Below are 26279 nucleotides of genomic sequence, written 5' to 3' on the forward strand. Positions count from 1 at the left end.
GTTTGTATGGAATAATTACAATAAAATCAATAAAATTTAAAAAAAAAAAGAATTCACAATATACTGTAACTGTACTCTGCGTCAGGCATGCAGCACTAGCTATTTAAAGTGTTGCACTGGTGACATCGTGCTGCTTGACTTCCAGAACCACACCAATCACAACCAAGCAATGCATCAAAGTAGTGGTTCCAAAAACTCGCAGCATAAATGGGAAAACCAAAATGGCATTGCATTAAAAGACAAACATCATAAAAATTGCATAACTCCAGAAGCTTAATATGACCAAAATAATTAGACTCAAATAATCTCTGATGTTCGAAAGTTACAATTTTATACAGTACACATTTATTAGGGCTTTTGATAATATTATTATTATTAGCACAAATAGTTCTGGCAAGAAAACAATATGAAATTAAATAAACATAGAAAAAGGATTTAAATAAATGGTTAAATGGGCAAACATATTAAGTGTAACTGATGATATTCAGGAATACCAATCCATCTTCTTGCCTGTGAAACTATTTTTAAAAAGTTGTCTGAGTTATAAACACATCTAAAGTAAAAATATGAAAATGCTTCCCATAGAAAAATACTAAACAGGTTTTATTTTATGTACTCTGTGAACAAGAAAATTACTGTGAGAAAAATAGAAATTACCAAGAGATATCAAGAAGCAAAATACGACAAAATGAAAACTAATGTCAAAGTTGTTGAGTAAACAGCAAATTAATTATTCTTAAAATAGAAATAGAAGCAGACGTCATATCCATCTTGGGAAGTTTAATAAAATTTACTTCTTTGGCTGAGAAGTAACTCTGTTAGGCAATTTTCCTTTGAAATTAGAAGCCTTTTGCTGTTTTGCCATTTTCTCCATTTTCAGCTAGGGAAAAAAAGAACTGTATTAATTTATGAAAATGGACAGTTTGTGGAAGACTACATTTTCACTGTAGTTGTTACACTGCTTTTATGGTAAATGCCAATATTTCAACAGAAGTACAAGTAGAACTCATACTAAAAGTTAACATCACCAACTGAGACCGTAAATTAGCAAACAGTCACACATATGAAAATGACAAATTGCATATTACAATTCAGTTTTTACTCTTTTTAAAGGATCAACTGTCCAAAAGGTGCATTTTATTTATGATGGTCAACACTCCTTAGCCTCATGATCAGTATAAAAAGATGCCATGAAGACCGTAATGGAAAAAAACTAAAACAAAATCTAACTTTACACATTCCTAGTTCTTTTATGTGTACAATTAATGGAAAAACACAGAAGTTCAAGGATTAACACATTTAGCCCCCTCAGCTCATTATTGATCCCCTAAGCCACAGAACGCTGACATCTGAGTTCACCATCCACAGTAGCAGTAGGTGGGTGTGATGGCACTTATGCAACAAGAACTGCATTTGTAGGCCACGTTCTGATTTACTAGACTCTGGGATAGTAGAACTAATGAGTGTCATTATTCTGTGTTGTCAGAATAAGATCCATTCTCCCAGCCTTGAACTGGACTAAGCAAGTTCAAAAATGGACAAACAAATGGCCATTTACTTATGGAGGACCCTGTACAGTTCAGCACCTTCTAGGCTCATTATGAAATAAACAGAGAACACTGGTTGTATGTTAAAGGACGAAATGACAGAAATGAATACACAATTCATATTAACACATTGAAGAACTATGTGCAATTAAAAAAGAGAAAATGCACCCATTCTATTCATTTTTGAACTTGTATTTTCTGTCACCTGGTGGCAGAGAACCAAAGGCTTTCTGCATTGACATGTCAGATGAACACTGGGAGAACTGGAAAAGCTCCACACAGGTAATAAATGGGATGGATCTCAGGACATGAGGCAACAACCCTAACCACTACACTACCATAATTCCATAAAAAAGAATTTGATAAATCAAGAATAATAGTTAAAAAAACTAATTGTACTTAATGCATATATTTTTAAAATATTATACATGCTACACAATTTTGGAACAAATAGGTGCACACGATTTAAACATTTGGACAGTAACATCATTTGTCACCCTTTCTTGGTATCGTCTTTCAAAAAAAGCCATATCTTCTTCTTCGGAAATACGCCTGCAGACAGTTTCCTGTGCCTTTGTATCTAAGTTTTTACCTGCAAAAAAATGCCACATGTCATCATAAATCTTTTATTTCTTATATTATTTACTAGAATGAACCATCAAGCAACCCGTCAAAAAATCTTTACCAAAGCAGAAATACTTCATACTTCTGAGTTATGACAATTAATGATCTATTTTTTTGCCCATAAAAAGACACTGTTTACTCACACAGAACACCTGAGTAACATAGTTTATTACACAAATAGCAAAATGACCTGAAACATAAAATAATGTATTTGCAAGAACAGACAATACTGACAATTAAAGTGGCAGATCAATCCCACTCATATCAACATCACTCATGCTTAGCCCTTGTTCACATTGGTGCTCACACACATATATATACTACATAATGTATTGATTTTTTAGTTAATAACATTTCCTTGAATTTTTAACATTGCTTTATGGCAGGGGTCCTCGACTCTGGTCCTGGAGTGCCCCAGTGGATGCAGGTTTTCATTCTAACCCTTTTCTTCATTAGTGACCTGTTTTTGCTCCTAATTAACTTCTTTTGAATTAAATTTATTTGACTTTCTCTTGAAGACTTGGGCCCCTTAATTGTATATTTTTCCATAATTAGCAGCCAAACAATAGTGAGATACAAAATTAACCAAAACAGGACCAGCAAACTGTGTCCATCATACAATATCTGAAAATAAAGAAGGTCTAAGGAATGCTGCTCTGCTCAGGTCCCCAAAACATTTTAACAGAAATCTTAGAAAAGAGAAATTCAGCAATTCCAGAAACATATGCTATTGCACAATGGCAGCAGCAACAAGCCATGGATTTAAAGAACGGGTTTAATTAACAACAACAATCGGTGCCTCATTAAGCAACTGGTTGGAGTTTCAAGCCCTGACTTAGTTGGTCTTCTGTTGGCTCACTCACTTCACATTTCATTTCTGTCTGGGTGCCATTTAAGGAAAGAAATGAAGCAATTCAGAACAAGTCAATTAAATAAAAAGAAAAGAATTAGCAGCAAAAACTGGTCACCAATTAAGAAAAGCATTAGAATGAAAACCTGCAGCCACTATGCCCTCCAGGGCCAGAGATGGGGAACCCCACTTAATAGCATTTGGTGTGGTTTGGTTTGCAGAAAAAAAATCAAAATGTAGTGTAAAATTAAAACACACATTATTCCAAGTACAGTATATTAAGCCAAATTAAAGCATCTATAAAAGATGAATTTCCTGTTACTATTCCTTTTGGGCCAAAACTGATCGATCGGACGACTATAATAAAATGTTAATTCAAGGAAAATCAGAAGAGCCCAGTAATTACTGTTTCTGCTTCACAGCACTAGAGTCCTGCATTTGAATCTAGATCATGGCATTGCTTGGTGGATTTTGCATGCTCTCAATATGGATTTTCCTTTAGATACTTTGGTTTCCTCTTACACCAAAAATGTGTTTCTTAGATTAACTGGCAACTCTACATTTGTCCAGAATAAATGTACATGTGAATGTACCCTGTTATAGACTAAGACTCTGTTCAGGGTTGGTTTCAATCTGCATCCATGCTGCTATGACAGGCACTGTGTCTCTGTGACTCTGAGCTGGATAAACAAATTAAAAAGTCTTCAGAAAAAAAAAAATCCATCTTCATCCTCCTACTTAAACCACATTTGCTTGTATTAATAATTCCTTAGTAGGCAGTTTATTTTCCATAATAAGAAAAAAATGTCAAAGTTTTACTCAGACAAGCAGTGCAAATGAAGTATACAAAGAGTGGTATTTCTGATGTTATATGGTGAATATTAAAATGTGAATATTGCAAAAATAAATAAATAAATTTGTGGTATAAGTAATTGATTGATTGTACCACTAGAGGACACCAAACATTAAAAAAGTGACTGAATTTTCTTTTTATAGATTGTTTTTTATCACTCCCATGCACACATGTAATTGACATAACATACTTCATTACTATTACATATTGGGGTGATGCCTTTATCCACGCAACTTCCAAAATAAGATAAGCTACATCTTTTTATAGATATTTTTTATACTTGAAGAACAAGCAGGTTTAAGTCATTTTTTAGGGGTCAAACAGTGAGGTTGAAATAATAATTGAACTGGCATCTTTTAGTTTTAAAGTCTACCGCATTAATCCATAATGAATAACCTTTTTAGGGCAAATAAGTATGAAAATATAAAAACCTATTTGATTATGTACATTGTGAAATTATACACATTACACAGTCTATTGTGGTGGTGTATTATTATTTTTTTTTTTGTTGTTTTTTCTGTCCTCCTGACCTTACTTTATTGTTACTTAGAATTGCCTAATCTTATTTTTATAAACTTTTCTTTCTTCATCTTGTAAAGCACTTTGACCTACACCATTTGTGTGACAATGTGCTATATAAATAAATGTTGTTATTTAAGGCATATTACCCTGCACTCTGGCGAAAAACAGCGGCACTCATCTATAACTACACTGATACAGAGCTACTTTCATTAAACAATTGCATAACATTTTCAGTTACATTTATTTAAAAATAATGTGAAACCATGTAAAGACAATCTTTAAAACTGGAGTGGATTTTGCTGCTCCCCCCCCCGCCTCCCCGAAAAAACTCCAAGACCCCAGGGGATCATGGCACCCAGTTTGAAAACCTCTGGATTAGAGCACTGGCCACCTTCACCAAAGACAAGTAACCAGTCACAGGGATGCTCTGCCCTTTTACCCACTATTAAAATGACATATGTAAATTACCCTTTGATTCTAGGACATGTATGACAGCCAGAAAAACTTAAAAGACATTACAACAACAACATTTATTTATTTAGCACATTTTCATACAAAAAGTAGCTCAAAGTTTACATTAGTGAAGCAGCAGAGTCAATCACTTCACAATTATGCTATTTAACTGCAACTGTTGAAAGGTATCACTTAAGGAAATCCTAACCAATGACCTGAAAGACAGTAATAAAAACATGTTGCTACCTTGCAAAAAGTAAAAGTAGTTTTTACAACTATTTCTTTTTTTTTCTTGTGTACAAGACTATCTGCCTAATTAATTGAATTCTTCATGTAAAAACAGCTTCTAGGAGAATCTGAGAAATAGTTCTTTAGGTGGTTTGTGAGTTCCAAAAATAGACAGAAAACAAGAACTTTCACAAACAAATAGAAACAAATTAGTCCATCAGGGTTGTTTGGTTAGCTAAGAGCAAAGCTGTCCTGATATCTTGTCCAGTTACTTTTTACACATAATAAATGTATGGCTCACTAGTCTTTCCCACCAGGTTCTCATGAGTCTTTAAGGCGCTTTTCCACTGCATAGTACGGCACAGCACGGTTCAGTACAGCTCACCTTGGTTCGGCTCAGTTCGGCTCGGTTTGCGTTTCGACTGCAGTTTAGTACCGCTTTAGAGTGGGCAGGATTATTCACGTGTCGTTATAGTTGCCGCCTCTACTGCCGTGACACCGTGGAACTTTTACAACAACACGCAGACAACGACAATACTTTAGCTCGACGGCGCAAGGGTAAGCATCTAAAAAAAGCACATCACTAGCTAACTTTTATCACTGTTGCAAAGCATAAAATGAACTTAACTGCCAGTGTAACATTAAAATGCTGATTCTGTATATTACAGATCTTCCACATTTTGCAAAAAAGTCGCCGCAACAGACCATCTGTTTGGACATTTAACCGTGCTTCAGAGTGGTGGGATGTGATTGTTCCCGGTTTTACAAACACTCAGTGGCTGGAGAACTTTTGAATGTCTGAAGAAACATTCATCCACTTATGCAACAAACTGCGTCCAGCGATGGAGAGACGGGACACAAACTTCCGCGTGTGTGTACCTTTAAAGAAAAGAATAGCCAGTGACGCAGTAATGACGATTTTCTCCGGCCAATCAGTGACCAGCAGAGTTTACACGTCACGTTTTGGTAACGGTTCGGCGCGCTTGGAACCTCGGCTGAGATGGTACTAAAAAAAGGACCAGGTACCAGGTACTGTTCCCAGTGGAAAACCCCAAAAGTGAGCTGAACTGAACCGTGTCGTGCCGTACTATGCAGTGGAAAAGCGCCATTTGTGTCAAGAAACACTTCCTAGTCTGCACAAGTGTCTTAGAGTAGAGGGTTTTCTGACCATCCACCTACAGTATACCTCTCAGATGGTTTACCACCGGGGTGACAAACTCAGATCTTGACGGGCTGCACTTTGGTCAAGTTTCAGTCCAGCCACTTTCAGTTAAGCTGCTAGTTTACTGTACTCATTTTTTTAAATTTCACATTTTATTTACTTACTAGCTTTTAATTTCATAATCGGCACTCAAACAATAAAGATGGCCAAAGCCTAATACAAAAAAAAAAACTGAAAAGATCTAGGTGTAAAGGGAGGTGAGAGCAGATCAAGGCTGAGAGACATATGAAAAGGCAGAGTCAATGGTACAACTAGATGAGCAGGTCTGACCTGTCAGCCAACCACCTTAACTAATAACTACTTTCCTGCCCATGGTGCGTCAAAGCATTGAAGTACTCACAGGTTTTACCACTAACAGGCCTAGCCCTAATGGTGTGGTACCATGAGGAAAGGTAATTTTGAATGATTCTTTTTCTGGCCTTTATGCATATGCTGTATTCACTTGTGAATTGAGTTGTTCCAAGTTACAATTTGAGAAATCACACCCTCCCACCTTATTTTTCGCAATTTTGGAAAAAATGTAAGGCTACTATTTAAAGGCAGCTTAATATACACAAAAAGCAATCAAAGAATGGCTCTAAATTTTTTATGATCCAAATACAATGCAACCTTCAGCTACAATTCTAGTTGATCTTGAAATTATTTTTTTTAATTTTATCCAATCACTGCTACTTCAGAAGTTGTCGAAATCTGATAAAAAAAGTTACCTCCGAATTCTTCTACTGGGACCTGTTACTTAAAATGGTGTTAATGTATAGTTACCCACAAGGAAATATCTATTTCCCATAGCATGTGGATACCACGGGTAACTCTATTAGGAAAATTAAGCTTCTGATAATATTTCTCAAATGACCTTTGGACAGCATAGATCACTCCAAAAACTCAAGATCACAGACGTTGTTATTAGTTTCTACAATAAAAATGCACCATAATAGTACAAAACCATATTGGAAGTAAAATAAATTAATTTATAACTATACCTCAATATCAGTTAATGTAGATTGGTGGTGGCTTAAGAGAATTTTATTGAAATTCCATTTTGAATTTCCTCCCTAGTAAATGCCTTGAGAACAGCACTCACTGCTTTCTTACCTTCACATGTAGGAGAATTCTGCCTATTAAAAGTCTGAATGAACATGTTGTCTATAGCTCCTCCTGGTGTGTCAAGAAGGTCCATGGATGGGGCTCCTAGAAGAAAATGAAATATTTTAAAAAGATGGATCTTATTAAGAATATCCTACACCTGTAGATCACATTGCTGACATAGTATGCAACATTATATGAAGATTTATATTGCAAACTACAATTAAGGTATGTAACTTCAACTTTGTATTACTGTGTCTTTTAGAAACTGTAGAGTATTGGATTCCTTCATTTATCGAATTTCATTTCAAGTAAACAATCTTCAGATCCATCACTAGTTTACTTGTCAGAATAACCTCTTCAAATTTCATGTTTGCATTCAGATTCAGGATCCTGTCAACATTTCGTTTTTAATTCAAGAAGAAGAATGAAAATTCTTTAAATAAGAAAAGGAATTATCATTTTAGAAAATATATTGATTGAAATATTAGAATGAGAGATCCAAGGCCAGTATCCAACAACCTGTGGAGCAATATTCTTAAAAACTACATGCCCTAAGATGATCAGGTGTTTACATAAAATGGAAGGCTGCACTGTTGAAAATACTTAATACTCAAGATTAGTTTTAAATCACTTATCTAAACAAACCAAATCCTAGCTGTCAAATAAATTAGCCTAGGCCTCAAGGAAAAAAGATGACTGTTAGATGGTTAAATCAGAATTAAACTGCTGACTCACAGGATGACGTTTTGTAAATCTCAACAAAAAATAAAATGAATCAAAATCAAACAATTACTATTATTAATGATTCAAGTGCTACATTTTCAGACTTGAACTGCAACTTACTTTTGTTGACACTAAAAGAGCATATCTCCTATCCCCTACCCTGACCAAACTTTTGCTGGTACAATATGTTTGAGAAAAGATTATTGAACTTGTGAAATTCGGGTTAGATGTGTGGTGTTTAGAAATGTGATATTCAATTAATCAGTGATTTTGAATACCCTTACTTTTTTTGTTTTTCTCCATTTTATTAGTATTATAAGTCTACAGAAAGCATGTTTCAGAACAACTGAGCATACATTTAATGATACAAAATTGCATATGAAATTCAATTTAATCTTTATCCTCATTTACAACCCATATCAAGTAAGATACAACATAGAGAAAACAAGGTAGTATTAAGATACAGGTCAGTTTGGGGAGTATGCACTGGTACAGTGCATTACTACACCCACTGCATTAAAAAACAGCTCGAAATCACAGTTGGCAACCCCACCAGGCAGACACAAGGAGTCTTGTCTGCCGTTTCAGAGCTGCGTGAAGTTTTTCAAGAGTCAATCCTGCCACCAACCACCAAATTTTCCCTGCAAGTTGGAGGACCACTAGTGTATTAAAATAACACAACATATTTTCGCTATGCAATATTATACTATTTGGTAATTCTCTGAAAACTGCTTTACACAGATTAAAAATAATACTGATTCCAATGCTGTCTGATTGGTAGGGGAAGAAATCCTTGCAAGTGTACTGGATGCCTCCATAAAGAATCTGAACAAGTCAGAAAAATATGGCTCACCCACACCCTGGTGTTATATTACCCCAGTGGGTAATGGGTGGTCAACCCAGTAAGTGAAAGGGATGTCTCATCCATCAAAACAACCACACTATCTCCCTCTCTCTCTTTTGTGCAATGGTGACCCCCACATTTTGCCCTTTAATTGCCAACAATAACCCTGCCTGCACCTTCCCACACTGGAATGTCAAGTTGCTCATTGTAAGTATTAGTGGCTCACTCTCTCTTTATCAATTTTTCACTCTCCTCAGGATGCTGTGTGTACAAAGTTACTCTAGCTTAGTTAACTTGACTAAGTGTCATTTAAGTCAAGTCAAGTTGGGGAGCATGCACTGGTACAGTGCATTGCCGCACCCACTACACAAAGAAACAACTTGGGATCCCGGTTTGCAACCCCCCAGGCAGACACACGTTCCAGTCCCACCCTCCGAAAATGACCCTCTATCTGCCGCAGCCAGGAGTTACGTGGATGACCCCTTGGCCTGGTACAGCCACTCGGGTCCCCAACAATGAGGATCTTACGAGCTGGATCACCCTCGGGGAAACGCGCCACATGGCCGTAGTGCCATAACTGACGCTGTCTCTCACTGTGCAGGTAATGTGCCTCATTCGGGACTCCATGAGCAACTGCTCATTCAACACAAAGTCAAACCAACGGTACCAAAGGATTATCCAGAGAGACACAGTACTAAAGGAGTCCAGTCTTCGTCTCAGGTCACTGGATAGTGTCCATGTCTCGCAACCATATAGCAAGACAGGAAGCACCAGGACTCTAAAGACTTGGACCTTCGTCCTTTTGCATAAATATCGAGAGCGCCACACACCCCTTTCCAACGACCTCATGACCCCCCATGCTCTCCCAATCCGTCTACTGACTTCATAGGAAGAGTCACCAGAGAAATGAATGTCACTGCCTCTCAACAAGGTTAACACTCTCTCCGCAAACAGACACACTGCTGATGGCTGTGCCCAAGAGGTCATTAACGGCCTGGAGCTTGGTTTTTATCCAGGACACTCGCAGGCCCAGACAGACTCCTCGCTCAGTCTCTCGAGCACCCCGGTCAGAGCCTCCATTGACTCCGCGAAGATCACAGCATCGTCAGCAAAGTCAAGATCTGTGAATCTTTCTTCACCAACAGATGCCCCACAGCTGCTGGACCCCATGACCTTGCCCAACACCCAGTCCATACAAGCATTGAACAGAGTAGGAGCAAGAACACAGCGCAAACATGAATATGCAAAATATTGCAGCCTTTGTCGATTTTCACAAAGCGTTCGACTCAGTTGATCGAGCTGCCCTGTGGGACATCCTGAGGGTTTGCGGGATCCCCTCGAGGTTGCTGGATATCATGGCCGGCCTGTACAGTGGTACTGTGAGTGCTGTGCAGAGTGGAGGCAGGACCCTCTGCATTTTTCCCAGTTGATTCTGGGATTCGTCAGGGTAAGTGTTATTACACTTGGCAAAATCTTACCAGCCAGGCATCCGTATAGACAGCTTTTAAATCAATGAAAAACTGAATTATGTTACTAAATTGGCAAAATTTGTGGTGAAATGTGAATGCATATATTGCTGAAGACTCTTTCTACATAGTAAATCACACATAATCTCCATGGACAATTTAAAATATTAGAACATTAGAACAATCTAGACGAGAACAGACCATTCAGCCCAACAAAGCTCGCCAGTCCTATCCACTTAATTCTTCTAAAAAAACATCAAGTCTAGTTTTGAATGTCCCTAAAGTCTTACTGTCTACCTTGATATTTGGTAGCTTATTCCAAGTGTCTATGGTTTTCTGTGTAAAGAAAATCTTCCTAATATTTGTGTGAAATTTACCCTTAACGAGTTTCCAACTGTGTCCCCGTGTCCTTGACGAACTCAATTTAAAATAACAGTCTCAATCCACTATACTAATTCCCTTCATAATTTTAAATACTTCAGTCATGTCACCTCTTAATCTTTTTTTGCTTAAACTGAAAATGCTTAGCTTTTTTAATCTTTCCTCATAATTCATCCCCTTTAGCCCTGGAATCAGCCTAGTCGCTCTTCTCTGGACCTTTTCTAGCACTGTTATGTTCTTTTTGTAGCCTGAAGACCAAAACTTCACACAGTATTCCAGATGAGGCTTAACCAGTACATTATAAAGCCATTTTATAAAATCACTAGACATTTAGCCCGTTACAATAACGGGTGCTAGAACAGTAGTGCATAAACATCAGTAGGAAGAGTCTATATTAAATGGCAAGGGAACTTTCTATGTGGATGTAATATGCATCACTGTATTGTGTGTCTGTAATTTTCTCTGACAGTAATACAGTGGAACCTCAGTTCACGACCATAATTTGTTCCAAAACTCTGGCCAAAACCCGATTTGGTTGTGAACCGAAGTAATTTCCCCCATAGGATTTTATGTAAATACAATTAATCCGTTCCAGACCGTACAAACTGTATGTAAATATATTTTTTTAAGTTTTTAAGCACAAATATAGTTAATTATACCATAGAATGCACAGCGTAATAGTAAACTAAATGTAAAAACATTGAATAACAGTGAGAAAACTTTGAACAACAGAGAAAACTAACACTGCAAGAGTTTGCACTATAGCGCTGCGAACCGCTCCCTAAAAACACTTTTTTTTAATGAGTCTGTGTGTGTCTCTCTTTCTCTCGTGCACCTGTGTGTGTCTGTCTCTCGTGTGTCTGTGTGTGTGTCTCTCTCTCTCGTGCACCTGTGTGTGTGTCTCTCTCGCGCGCCTGTGTGTGTGTCTGTGTGTATCTTGCGCGCCTGTGTATGTGTGTGTGTCTCTCTCTCTCGCGCACGTGCCTGTGTGCGTCTCTCTCTCTCTCTCTCTCTCTCTCTCTCTCTGCAGAGGGAGAGACTGAACATGCCCTGCGCATGCGCACTTCACCAGAAGACACACACACACACGGACACCTGGATGCACACAGGGGTTTTATTAAGGAGGATTCTTTTAGAGACCCACTTCAGTCATTGTATGTAATACAGTGGAAGAAAATTGGACAATGTCCACTTTGCCCTTGGCATTATACTAGGCTTTACTTATACTGAACCTTTCATAAAGCTGGAATAATAACACATATTTCATGTGGTTTGTTTTAAAGTATTGCTTTTTTTAATTGTCAAATGTTTGCTGTTTACTAATTAAACTGTTATCTGAATATTAACATTACAATTTAAAACACACAGTAGCATTAATACAAACATCCTTTGATACTTTTACTTCAAGACTTCTTTGAACATTTCATCAAAAAAGAGAATATTTATAATAAAGACACTACACTAGGTCAGATGTACTAAGAGTTAAATAAGCAGAGTAGGCATATTTTAAACATTTACTTAATTCTAATAAACCTGCATTGCCTCTGCTGAATTTGTTCTCTTTCCTTAGTCTGGAAACACCAATACCTACCAATGCCACTGTCATCAAGTCTCATGTAACCTTCAGCCAAAGAGCTGAACCCTGTCAGTCCACCCATTGCAGCATAAGGAACACTTTTGCCTACCGGTCTGCCACGAGCCAACCGTTCTTCTCTTGTCTCAACAATTGTCTCATGAGCAGAGGCAGGTTGGCCACAACCACAAGTAAATGGGCTATGAAATCCAGTGCAATTTGAACCTGAATTAAAAATAAAATACAAGAAAAACTTAATGATTGTTTTAAAAAGTAAGATGTCAGAATATGATTTTAAAATAAAGAGTTTTTCCAAAACAGAGAAGTTTAATATCTTTGAGAATTTACTTGGACTCTGACTTTGCCATTATAGAGGCTTGAAATCTATGATCAAAAGTAGTTTAAATAATGCTTAATTCTTCTAAGGACTCCTCCATTTCTTATTTTTATTTTATCTTTGTAGCTGTACTTTTTTTACTTAGTGAAAAGCATTTTGGGCTACACTTTTTACAAGAAAATGTGCTATATTAATAATGTTGTTATACTCCTATAAAATTAAAAACAAAAATTGCACTCACAGAAACAATGCTTTTAGCTTTTAGCTAATAATCATGAATCTCAATTACTTATTTTTTATATTTTGTTAATTTGTTCATCCTTCTCTAATATCTTGAACAACAATTTATAGGTTGGAACTTAGTGCTTGTCCTAATCCTATTGACATATACGGATTTTTATTATTCTACATGCCACTTTTCAACACGTAACAATAATTCATACAGCTAGTGCACATTTGCACTGCTTGAGATATGATGGTAGGTAAGCAACATGTGATTTTCCAACCACAGCTATAATTTGATTTTTTCTTATGTTAAGTCTCTAAGTTCTCTCTGTCTTCTTGAGCTCACTTCATCCTAATGTTATTAAAATGCAGTTTATATAAATTATAGTTTGTTTTTGTTTCAGACAGATTGTTACTGGTTCTGTTGGTTAAGGTCAACTTTTAGTTTTCTGTCCACCCTTTCAGACTAACGTACAATCATGCCACTATCAGATTTTGTTTTCAACAAAGCTCAAATAAAACCTGACACTTCAAAACTACCAGAATATAAACCAATGTTACTGTATCTGGTAGGAGGTTAAGAGAGAAGATCAGACTTCGAGAATTGGACAGTAGTTAGTCAGACAGTTTGGTGTTAAAATAAGACTGAGACATTTAAGAAGTTGATTGGCATGGTCAGAACTGTCATAGCAGTTGGTTACAAATATCCCACTATGGGACTCAAATGTTAATCTGTCTAGGTAAAGTTTCCATAAAATGGAAGTACAGGAAGAAATAAAGATTCCAGAAATAGCTAATCCAGAGTGATAGTTGGCAGCAGGTAAACATACTGACTTATTCACAGTCTTCTCTTTCACGTTACGAGGCCTCTAAAAGGTTGTCTAGCCCTTACATTATTGACAAGTGTGTGGGACTACAAAGATGCTGAGTTTGTCAAAGGGAGTTCTTCATGGATGGCTCATAGAATTCTGTGAAGACATCCTGAACACTCAGCTGACTCAAGGCTGGGGCCCAAACCTGTTCTGGCAGGATGGTGCAAGGCACCTTCTTCTCTACAAAAATGATGAGTTAACAGCACTGTGCTAAGTAGTTGAAAATGCTACCCTCGCAAAGAGAAAGACCGACCAGGTTAATCTAAAACACAATGCTGAGGGAGGTGAAGAGGAGAGTAACTTGTGGTAGCTGTGAAAGGGAAAGAGGACCAGCAACTTCATGGCTCAGTCCTGGGTCTTTATTTTTTGCATCAAGAACCAAAGTGTCAGATAATTTTTTTTTGTGCATTACTATGTATTTTGTTACTCCTCTTGATCTACCAAATCGTATTATGTGATATCATCTACTGTTAAATTCTGCTCTGCACTTTTATTTCTATTGCACTATTATATTGTATTGACGATTACTTGTGTTCTGTTCTGTGTATTGTACTGTATTGTATTGACACCCTTTTTTTTGACACCCACTGTATGCCCAATCTACTTGGAAAGGGGACTCTCTTTGAACTGCCTTTTCCAAGGTTTCTTCCATCTTTTTTCCCCTACAAGGTTTTTTTTGGGAGTTTTTCGTTGTCTTCTTAGAGAGTCAAGGCTGGGGGGCTGTCAAAAGGCAGGGCCTGTTAAGGCTCATTGCAGAATTTCTTGTGTGATTTTTGAGTTATATAAAAATAAATTGTATTGTATTGTATTGTACAAACACTTGAAACTCTATTGTGTTAATAAATTGCCTTACTGGTTTTTCTGATGTTATTTTTGAGTTTGGGTTCAACTTCAATATTCCTAAAGACTGCACAGTACTAAAATTTAGTTACAGTATAATCACAGCACTGTAAGTGTGTGGGAAATTTTGTGTGTGTGAGTTAGAATAGTCACTTGGCATTAATCAATCAATTAATTAATGGTTTTGCTTTTGGCAGTGTCAACAAGTAATTAGCCAGTTTAATAAGGCCCCCACTTTATTTGCCTTACCTTTCTCTACAGATGGGTTTTTCAGCTGTTAAACCTACTGTATATCACAGTTACTGAAGCACACACATTTCAATAAACAGAACAATACAAGTTAATGATTCACTACCATATGATAACTACTTATCCAACAGCATAAACGATGATATGCAAGTCAGACAAATATATAACACATAAGAGGCTGGTTGTATTTTGTCTATTTAGAAGTTTTCTGAAGCTTGTGGTTTTAAAAGCCTTCTGTTTAGTATTATACTTCTGAAATTTCAATGCAATGTCACTATCAGCATGCCCTATGTTCTAAATGCCTAAAAATGGGTGAGAAATAGCTGCACTGTTATGTTGTGATTAAAGGCTTATGTTGTCCATTTAGCCAAACCCTTGTAAAAGTTAGACATTTACCTGACACAGTAATAGTCAAAAATGAAAATGTATGTTCTTAGCTTGCTGTTTACAATCTATTTAGAGTTGTAATTTGTTTAGGTTCAGATAAAGAGTTTTACGATAACCAGCCTTTAAGGACAGATACTGTGTGGTGTTGTGTGCCATTGCCCTGGGTTCAAATGAAGAGCTTTGTTTGCTTTGAAGTGCATTTCTTGAATTTGCCTCATGGTCCTTTACTGTGGTACATGTTATCAGCTAGTTGTTAGCCTATCTGACCTCTTCAAGGTCATAAAAAAGAATGATTCTGTTTTGCAAGAGAGTTTAGGAACTGAAGTTCCCTTCTTGAAGTATGGCTTGTTGTCTCTCCATAGTCCACAGTCTCTGGCACAGAACTTAATCTTAGAATAATGGAACTTAGAGGTAGAATGTCCTGCTCCATGGTTCAACTAAGAGCAGCTTCCTTGCCCAAAAATGTACTTTCTTACTACCAAGAGAGTGGCTCAGCTTCCTTCCTTTCCTAAGAGATAGAAGAGATAAATGCACCTATTTCTGAGGGAAGATGTAGCTTCTGGGGCCTAATGCAAAGCATTGTGCATACAATTCACACTAAAACATGGTGTATGGACAAAAACAGAAATTTGTGTATGCACAAAAAATTCAGATGCATAAAACTGTGCATAAGGAAAGTTCCATGCAGTTTCCCTTTATAAATCCCAATCAACATGAATTTTAAAGCACATGCAAAAGCCTACAGCCCCACCCCGAATTCTGCCCCAAAATTTTCATATTTAAATATGCAAATCAATATAAATAGCCCCTTCCATTGAGTGTTTTGTTAAAAGACAATGGCAAAAACACACAAAACAAGAAGAATTTCAGGCAAGGAAAAACAGCCCACAATCTGTTTATTCTGTTTCGGGCAATAGTACAAAAGCTGATCCCCATGTCAAGGCTGCAACTCCAGGTGGTGATGGTGCTGCTGTGCCCAGCACATCTTCGGGCACTGGATGCTTACACACCTCTGCCTCAGAAACCACTGGGCGACCATCTGGCTGTGTGCTGATAGACACTGTTATGGAGTCACCAAATGCAACATTCAATGCTGTAAGAGGTGTGTGCAATGAACTAAGGAATACTAGGGTTATACTATGTGATACTGACAACAAATTAAAAGAATTGGTTAAAAAATAAATGTTGCATCTGATTACCTGTTTTTACATTCTGCTAATTACATTCAAACAAAGTTGTAACGCTGTCTGATTTTGCTGATCATTTGGCGTGTCAGAATCATCTTACCGGTATGGGGAAGTCATGATTGTGTGCCACATTATGCAACATGCTACAAGCTTGCACAATGTGACACACTTTTTTTGAACTGCAGAGCAGCATATTAATAGAGTGGAAATACTTTCTATTTAGAATAGAAAATTAATTCTCTGAAGACACCTTTATATTGTAGAGTCTGTGCCGAGCGCCACAACGGATAGATTCTCTGATCCTTACATGGCTCTTTGAGATGACTCGCTATCCTTAAAAGGATTACTTGCCTTTTGTCACACTAGTTGGGAAAAATACCTGCGACTGTGCAAAGGTGCCATTTTTATAGGCTCTCCTGCTATAGATGATGTAATGCCAGCTCATTCTTTTGGTGCTTCATTCCTGGCTAATGTAACTTGTCCAGCGCCATTGCAATATCAATGTATATACAGTTGACTGCTAAGATTACATTTGGAAAACCAGACATTGCTGAGAATTGCAGTATGATGTTTGTCAGTTCAGCCACAGTGTAAGGAAATCTTATATACATATCTGGATGACAAGTGGATAATACTATCCCATACAGCTGGCAAGGTGTGACTTAAGTGATGATTGCGAAATACCCACTCGGTCAGCAAGTACATGTTGAAAAGCTCCTGTGGCGAAAAACCCAAGGGTGGTGAGAACTTGCAAAGGGACAGTTAGAGCTCAAAGTCTGCCTATGTAAAGCCAGTACCAGTTCAGCACACAGCTCCAACAGGATAGCTCTTGAAAATCGAAATCGACTTAGAAGCCAGTCATCATCATCTATAAATATGCACTCTCTTCTAATTCTTAAATTTGCTATGTCTTCGAACAACGCTAAAGCAGCTATGGTAGTTGGAATAGTTTGGCCATTCCATGCACTATTATATTGTTACAGAATGATTACAATCAAGAGACTTAAATTTGTAAACAATATGCAATTAATTTTGGTGTATTTGATACAGCATGCATCATGGATGTGAATCTAAAAAAGAAAGACCACAGAAACATTAGCATTGCTTTGCTGGGTGCCACCCATTTGTAAACCTGAGCAGAAACTTGTGTATGCACAGTGTGAAGCTGCCATGATAATGTGCGTGGCTTTATACAAAGTTTAGCTTTTATACTTCTTGAAGTGAGCAACATTTTTGTGATAATTGGATCATGTTCCTTTCCAATTACCAATCGAGTGCCTGTTTATAAGTACATTATTTTATCCATCAGATTCAGCCAGATTTCAGCCTGTAGTTTCAGGCTTACAATTAATTTTCCTTTAGGTGTCTTTTTATCTGAAGGTGTCTCTGCAGACATGTAAGCTCATCCTTGATTAACACCTCTTGTTGATATATCAGACTCAAAGCATTCTGACCAAATGTTGGTAAAGCTGTAGTTTAGCCATTCATTTAAGTGTTTAACCTAAAAAACAGATGGAGGGGGAGGCAGCTGGCTTTCTGCATCATTGTTGCATCTGCTCTCTTTACAGGCCACTGAAGACTATCAACAATGGATAATGCCCACTTTGTAAAACAGTTACAAGCATATATCAAAGAAAAGTTAGAAGCATATATCAAAGAAAGTTAAAAAAACTAACTAAAAGACTTACATTTTTTGCATTTGTAGCCTCCAGTCTCACTGTGTTCATGAGGAAAGTGCTTACACCTACATCGTACTGTCTGTGACCCATTTTGTGGCACGAAGTTGTAAGATGCACACTGACAACCTCGCACGCGGCAAGGAAGCAAAACTGGACGGTCTTTTGGAATCTCTTCAAAGTCAGTTTTATGCTGTTTGTATCTAGTCAAAAATAGAATATAACAGGAAGGTTAACATATTCTTATTGCAACATATATTTTAGCGTATCAGGATATTTCATTCACTTTAAAAATACTGCTACATCGATAACTTTCTCAATTTTGCCTATACCATCGTGTAAAAAAAGTAAGGTAAATTTTCACAATTATGACAATATTCTCTGATAGCAATTCAAAATAAAAATGTATATACTGTTCCATGTGTTATAGTACAGGATGTTGGCACAGGCTTCACATTGCCAAAAATTCTGCATTTAGATCACTCACCAGTTCCATATGTGCTATTTAGCAGATACAACAACAGAATCACAATTTTTCCCTTCTGTTTTAAAAAATTATTGGCAATTCTTCCTTAAGATCTGCTGCCTCTTTTTTCCAGACTTTCTGGATTACTTGCATGCAATGCCTGCTTTAGATCTTGCCATAACATTTTTGTTGAACTATTTTTTAGGTATATTACTGGAATGTTTAAGAATGTTTTCACAATGAGCTGGGGTCAGGGTATTTTTGACTGAACTTCAACTTAGAAGCAGAGTTCTCCACAATAACATTTTCTAAAGACTCTGAATTTATCATTTCCTTTATGGTAAGACTTCCAAAGATCAATTTAAAGTTATCAGTTTAGAATGTCCTAAGGATGGGAGGACTGTCATCCTGAAAGATTCCACTTCTATCAGGACAGAAATGTTGCATCATAAGATGAATGTGAACACTTATAATTTCTTTGGAAATTGGAAAATTTGGACATTTACCTTATTCGTTTCACAACTCACAATAGAGCTATCAGAACTTAACCAGGCTGGGATGTGATAGTCTTTATTATTTCAAGCGCCACACCTATTTAGAAGTACTTCCGTTTAATATGGTTTGCATCCTTAAGTTAACTACATTTTTGTCAGTTTCCTGTAACAGTTGAAGAGGGCTGGAGCTTACCCCAGTAGCAACACACACAGGACAGGGCACCAGTTCATTGCAAGTATTCTTGTGCATTTGCATTTACTTATTTGGCTGATGCCTTTATCCAAGGTGACTTATAACATTCATGATACAATTGGTTACATTTCTTTTTGGTATTCCAATTGGAGCACGGGGGGCCAAGAGACTTGCTCAAGGTCACACAGTGTCAGTAGCGGGATTTGCACCCACAACCTCAGGGTAAGTAGTCCAAGATCTTAACCACTACATCACACTGTCTCCAAATATAATGCATATAAAGTATGGAACTTTTTAACAAATATTTGAAACTATGATAGTACACAATCATTTATTATTTCATCTGCACACCCATACAGGTTCAATTTAGCATTACCCATCAAGCTATTAAAGTTCATACCTTGGAGAATACATGTATATTTTGTATTATCAGTAGAAAAGACCAGGAGACAAATTAAGTACAGGAGCAGACAAGGTTCAGAACTGGGGAATCAAAGTAACTAGTGTCTTAAACCAAAGTACATGACAAGAATCTTAAGTGAAAAGGCTGTAACAGAAGTCAGTAACAAAAAAAGCCATAACCAAAATGTTTTCTGAAGTTGTAGTATTTTCTTTGAATATGCAAAAACTTAGATACAGAGCTAAGTGCCCCACCGTCATGTAATATTATATGAACATAATATTATACTTTACTAAGCAATAAAAGACTAAAGGATTTCTACATATACTGTATATGGTCTCCATACAGTACCTGTGATTGCAGAAGCAGGGTGTCTCTGGTCCAACAAGTTTACAATCCATTCCTGATGGAACACCCCAGGAAACATACAATCTATTCATCAGTCGAGCTGGTAAAACTTTCTTCTTGTACTCTTCATATTCTTCAGGAGTAAATAGCTTTCCCCCATCATCCTCTCCTACAATCCTAGAAAATAATGTGTTTGTGACATCATAAATAGAAATCAATGCAGGAAATAACTGAATGTGATTGTGTTAATTTGTTTATTCATTGATTTGTTTTCCAAACATGTTTACATAAAGAAAGGGGCAAAAATTTTGTGGCTTTGTTGAAAAACATTTTGTACCACAGGCAGTCTATTTTTCTATTGAATCGTCAAAGAGATACTATCCGGTTGCCTCAAACACCAGTCCTGGAGGTCTGGAGTGGCTGCAGGTTTTCATTCTAACCCTTTCCTTAATTGGTGACCAGTTTTGCTGCTAACCAACTCCTTTTTAGTTCATTTTAATTGATTTGTTTTTTAAGATTCACTCTTCTGAATTGCTTCATTTCTTGCCTTAAATGGTACCCAAACAGAAATGAAATTTGAAGTGAGTGAGCCAACAGAAGACCAACTAAGTCAGGGCCTCAAACTCCAACCAATTTCACTCCAACCAGTTGCATAATTAGGCACTGATTCTTGTTGTTAAGTAAATCCATTGTTTTATTCTATGGCTTGTTGCTGCTCTCATTGTGCAATGGCATACATTTACAAAACTTCTGATTTTCTCTAATCTAAGAGCACTGTTAAAATGTTTTGGGAATCTAAGAAGATCAACATTCCTGAGACCTTCATCTTTCTTGTATATTGTATGATGGAAACAGTTTGCTGGTCATGTTTTGGTTCATTGTTTGTCTGCTAATTAAGGAAAAAGAAATAATTATGGGTTCTGAGTCTTCAACAGCAAGTCAATTAAAATTAATTCAAAAGAAGTTAATGAGCAGCAACAACAGGTCACTAATTGAGAAAAGGGTTAAAATGAAAACTTGCATTCACTGTGGTCCTCCAGGACTGGAGTTGTAGACCCTGCAATAATACCAATGGTTTTTAAGTTTAGTTATTGTGTACCCCTATAGTTTTGGGTTTTTCTTCCAACCAATTTAACAAATCAATGGCTCACTTTTAATTCTAATTAATCTAATTGTTTATTTAGTTGCCATTTTTTCTTCTGATACTTTGTATTTAGAGCAGCATGCCATGGATTTAAATGAATGAACTAATTTTTTCCATTTTCCTTAAGTCACTTTTTTCTGCATATCTTTCTACCTAAATGTAAGCAAATACTCATAAGTAGTGATGAGCAGACACAAATATATATATATATTTCATTTTTGAAAAAAGAGAAAACTTTGTTTATTTTTAGGCTAAGAGATACTGGTCTGTCACATCTTATATGACGTTTTCAGGCAATTAAACAGGTGGCTGTGATAATACTTGAAATCTGTATATATTAGCTAGTAGACAAGAGAAAGTTACATTAGATAAGGAAAAGAAAATGTCTAATCAAGTAATTGGTATAGTAGGCCACTAGCAAACTACCAGCAGTAATGTATACTTAAACCATCAGTGAAAGAGACAATTCACAAAATGATGCCAGTGTCATCAATGGAGCAGATTACTGAATGTCAGGTGAATCAAGCATTATGGCGAACACAATAAAAAAGGCTTCCTCTCTTTGCCCACCTTTTCTCATTGCAGATGACCATGAACTTATTTATAAAGATGTGCTGGGCAACATGAAAGTCCCAGACCCAGGTAAAAATAAGTTAGGAAAAGAATTGAAAAGAAATACAGTAAATAAATAAAAACACTATAGTCTCAATATATTTCATTGATGTTATTTTAATGGGGGAGTAGTTTCTCCCACAAATTGCAACAAATTGACTAGGCACACCACAGGTTTAGTTTTTTGGTCTTTGAAAAAATGTCTGAAATCAGTAAAGAGACAGATGAGTTTAAATAGAGTAGAACATCCAAGTTCTAGGCATTCTAAAGGGTTAAATGTAGAAAATTGTCAAATATTTCTCAGGATGACATAAGTACAAGTTTTGATTCACTGTGTTCAGAGGGGTTTATTTTAATGCATATTTTCACTGAAGTTGCTTTTAGGATTAATAGTTATGATCCTGTTTGAAGTGTCCAGGTATTTTTCATTGTTCCTGATTGTTATTGTTTTTCATGAACATCACAGTGTTGTTGATAGCAACTGTGCTGCTGTTAAACCAACATGTTCAATATTGTGACCACATTCACACTGCAATTGAATTCTCATTTTTCTCATTCTCAATTTTCTGAAAGGATTTAGCTTCAACATGAAAGCAGCCTAGATGACTTGTGCTCTTTCTGACAAGAGCCATTTTATGTCAACAACAGCATCCAAAAAATATTAAATGTGTGAAAATGCTAAAAATGGGAACATTAAATCCGGTTCAATTGTAAATGCTTTTTATCAGGTGAGGCCCCTAAATTCTTCAAAGCACGTATTAAACAAGCTGCTGGAAACATTCTTCAGGAATTTAGGTTTGTGCCAATTCAAATACAAATTAAGCAGTTTCTGCATATTTTCTGGCAACACATTCATGCTGCGAACCATTGCAAAAGCTCAGATATGAGGACTATGCAGGCGACTGGAGTAACTTGAACTCAGTCATGTGTGGAGAAGAATCTTGTCACAATATTTGCCTTGTGACATGCCTGATTATCCAGTTGGAAACACCCATTTGAAAAAAAAGAATAATTGGCAACAATAAAGAGAAGCACATGGTTAGGAAAAGTGATAAAGCATGCCATAACATTCAACTGATGTTCAATCTGCTTTGAAATGCCCTTTATATTAGCCAAGAAAATATTCCCCAAATCATTAAACTACCTACACCACTACATACTGTTGACACAAGGTAGCATTGATCCGTGGATTAATTAATGCTGTCCATAAGTAAAATTCTGACCCTACAATCAGTATATCACTACAGAAATTTATATTTCTATGAGTAGCTAATATTTATTAAGTCTTTTGATTATCTCATTTAAATGGGCATGTGGCCTAGTACACTTGCCTTCCTGTTCTTTGTTGTCTGAAGTGAAACCTGGCCTGGTTTTCTCTGCTGCTGTAGATCACATGCTTCAAAGTACAATGAGCTGTGTTTTTGGAGATGCCCTTACAAAGAATAGCTATTTGAGTTTTAGCATTGTTTCTTTTAGCTTATTGTACAGTATTTTGTGTATTGTACCATTCTTTGTAAACTCTAGAAACAATTGTACATGAAAATAAACAAAAGCTCTCAGACTTTGCCAGCAATGCATCTGGTAACAACAAGCATGCCACCTCTAGAGTTGTTTACATTACATTTTATTAAGTCCATTCTAATGTGGGCAGGAACAACCATACCTCTTAACGTCTGGAGGCAACATAAAGCATATATATAAAGTATCTATTATCCAGCCTATATTATCTAGTTGAGGGCAGGGTTACAGTAGGCCAAAGTCCATTCTGGCAGTGTCAGGCACAGGACTCACTCAAACTCACATACAGGTCAACTTGGGGTTACTAAATACCCAACCTGTACATCTTTACAGATGTGGGAGGAAAACTAGAATACCTCAATTAAAACCTGTACAGAAGTAAATGGAACATGTAAAGTTTACACAAACAACAACCAGAGGAACTGAAACCAGGACACTGGATCCTTAGTTAATCATTGCTAAACAAACAATAAACGTATTCTTTATAATTATGGAATAAAAAGAAAAAAGTCAGATCTTTAAAAACTGGAGTTAGATATAAAACACACAAACCACATTTCTTACATTATAACAGTACTTATTTGGAGTTTCGGTTTCTTATTTTGTGGTTCAGATGTATTCTGCTTGGTCCAAAGAATTCACTGCTGTGGCCAGAAGAGTCCTGCCTTTCTCCTATTAATGGCCTATTAAACATAATAAGTACATAAAAACAGCAAGACAGAATTGCTGATCAAAAATGTATGGTTGAATAGATAGACAGAATGGTAAGGTTCACTGTGGCCTCTTTACGATTATCCAAGGACAAACTGCACCACTTAGAAAGTAAACAGAATGTTCGCTTATAGGATCATCTTAATGAGGCACTCCTGAATCAGTCTTGGTAACCGACGGCTCTTGAGAGTTTCCACAATACCTCTTAAACCAACAACTGTGAACGTTGTCTCAGGGGTGACAATTACACTTGTGAGGGATATTTTAACACACTGCTGTTATGATATGCTTAGGATCGCGAAGGTGAGAGATTAATATGGTTTTGTTTGTAGCTCGCATATTATCCATGTGTACACAGAAGTCAGGCGGTTATGGTGGTGATTAATCTTATAAATCAAGAAATGAATGGCTCATTAGAGGTATTAAACTGTATATATGCATACCTATACTCAATATTCTATACTGAAAGCGTGAACCGTATGCGTTGCAATTAAAAGCTGTTTAAACCTCTATCCCCACGAACGGAGAGTACAGTACTTTAAAGTGCGATATCGAGAAAGGGCTGTCTACACACCTATTGTAGAGCAGGTATTCGTCTACTGCTGCTGCCGCATCACTGCTGAGGCATATCCTTTGCATTGTAAACGCAGGACGTATCAGACCATTAAACAACACGGGTGCTCCCTGATCACCGGTCCTCTTCACTCGGCTTGGCCTCAAAGTCTCAGCAGTCAAGCTAACCTGTGAGAGTTGTGGTTGCGTTGCTAGGCGACGCGGTGAGTGCGCCAAGAAAAAACGAGATAAGAGATTAAGGCTTCGGGACTCACTTCACACGCCAACCTAGGGGTGATCTGGGGAACTACACCCTGCGCCGAATTTCCCACCTCTTCTATTGACTCTTTTAAGCACATCTACGCAGAACTGAAAAAGGAGCCAGCGTAATGATTTTGCAGGCAGCGCTGTAAAGTAATGGTGTGCAAAGCAAAAAAACCTACGTAGCAATCAGCTTTATTCTTTGTGCGTCAGAGTGACTTTCATGCACCTTTAAGTTTTACTTTCATCACATGACCTTAAGAAAATTACCTTTTCTTAAGAAAAAAATACGATTTACATACTAAAAAAAAGCAAAATACACACACAACTATATTATATATAAAATATATAAATATTATATAGTACGGCATATAACATGTAACATAAATAAATCTTGTATTATGTATTACACATATTATGATTTATGCAAAGTATAAATACACACTAGACACCCTAATCATGTGCCCTACATTGCAGTGAATATTACCTTTACATAATGCTCAAGAAAATATTCTGTTTGTTTACCATTTGGTTATCCGCTACCTTTTTAACATCTGTAGGTTGTTTGTGTACTTTAGTTTAAAAACATTTGTGTTGGTCTTACGTTTTTGGAAATAAAAAAGTCAATGAATTGTCATCAGTATACAGCATTTCAATATCAAAATACCAGTTAGACATCCAGTTTGGCAAAATATAGAATAACGAGGGAGGTACCTACAGTATATTAGTAGTTGATAAGGCTGAAATAAAACATTTAAATCTTAAATTCATAAGACAATTGTGAAACCACAAAATTAGTCTGGAACAAACTCCCATGTTTACTCTATTTCACAAACAAATATGACTGAACAGTACTGAATGCACTACGATGATAAATTAAAATAATGACTTGATTCTGAGCCTAATCTATATGTTCAATTATATTTTTGGTGTTGCTAACAAGACATTCTGAGTATCACCTGCTATTTATCTGGTTTGGATTTCAAAAGTTTGCAAATTCCAGAAGAAGGTCTTTTAGTTCAATCTGCTTAAAATATTACACTAGTACTGAAAATAGAACAATTGGGTTTTGATTATTCAATACTGGTGCTCCACTGATATTGGACAATCAGGCAATCACTGATCTTTTTGTGTTTTGTGTTGGTGAATACACTGCCTGAAAAACAGTTAATTTATTAGAAATACTTTGGATAATTTCCTAATTCTTTAAAGAATTAGAGCAAAACAGCAAAGGTCATGACTTTTTAATACCACTTTAATACAGTTTAAACATTTTGAAGCAATCAGTTGTGAAAGAGTCTCTTTTCTGTCGATGAAAAAAAAGAGTATGGTGTAGTTTTTTTTCTTTGTCTTTTGCTGAATTCTTAGCCTCCAGTTTTTTGCCCGGTGATTTAGTTTGGAGAAAAGATCCAAAGTTCCCTTTACTGTGTATTCA

General features: G+C 36.6%; 1 protein-coding gene across 1 annotated transcript; it reads right to left on the reverse strand.

Moving 5' to 3' along the window:
- Window positions 1–348: 348 nt before the first annotated feature.
- On the reverse strand, window positions 349–24896 carry fam221a (family with sequence similarity 221 member A). The gene is made up of 7 exons (XM_039737388.1): window positions 24606–24896; window positions 20050–20223; window positions 18158–18348; window positions 12391–12597; window positions 7392–7487; window positions 2045–2139; window positions 349–880 (listed from the first exon to the last, which is right to left on the reverse strand). Exons 1-7 carry the CDS (start codon window positions 24668–24670, stop codon window positions 791–793), a joined length of 918 nt encoding a protein of 305 aa, XP_039593322.1. The 5' UTR covers window positions 24671–24896; the 3' UTR covers window positions 349–790.
- Window positions 24897–26279: the final 1383 nt, after the last annotated feature.

Source organism: Polypterus senegalus, chromosome 15 (assembly GCF_016835505.1).
Source record: "Polypterus senegalus isolate Bchr_013 chromosome 15, ASM1683550v1, whole genome shotgun sequence".
In the NCBI taxonomy this organism is placed as follows: domain Eukaryota; kingdom Metazoa; phylum Chordata; class Cladistia; order Polypteriformes; family Polypteridae; genus Polypterus; species Polypterus senegalus.

Excerpts from the sequence above, each read along its gene's own strand:
- fam221a (XM_039737388.1), bottom strand. The coding sequence starts at position 24,670 with ATGCAAAGGATATGCCTCAGCAGTGATGCGGCAGCAGCAGTAGACGAA. Across the intron at positions 18,349-20,049 it reads CCCTGCTTCTGCAATCACAG|ATACAAACAGCATAAAACTG; the intron begins GTACTGTATGGA and ends ATTTTTGACTAG. Across the intron at positions 7,488-12,390 it reads ACTTGATGACAGTGGCATTG|GAGCCCCATCCATGGACCTT; the intron begins GTAGGTATTGGT and ends ATTTTCTTCTAG.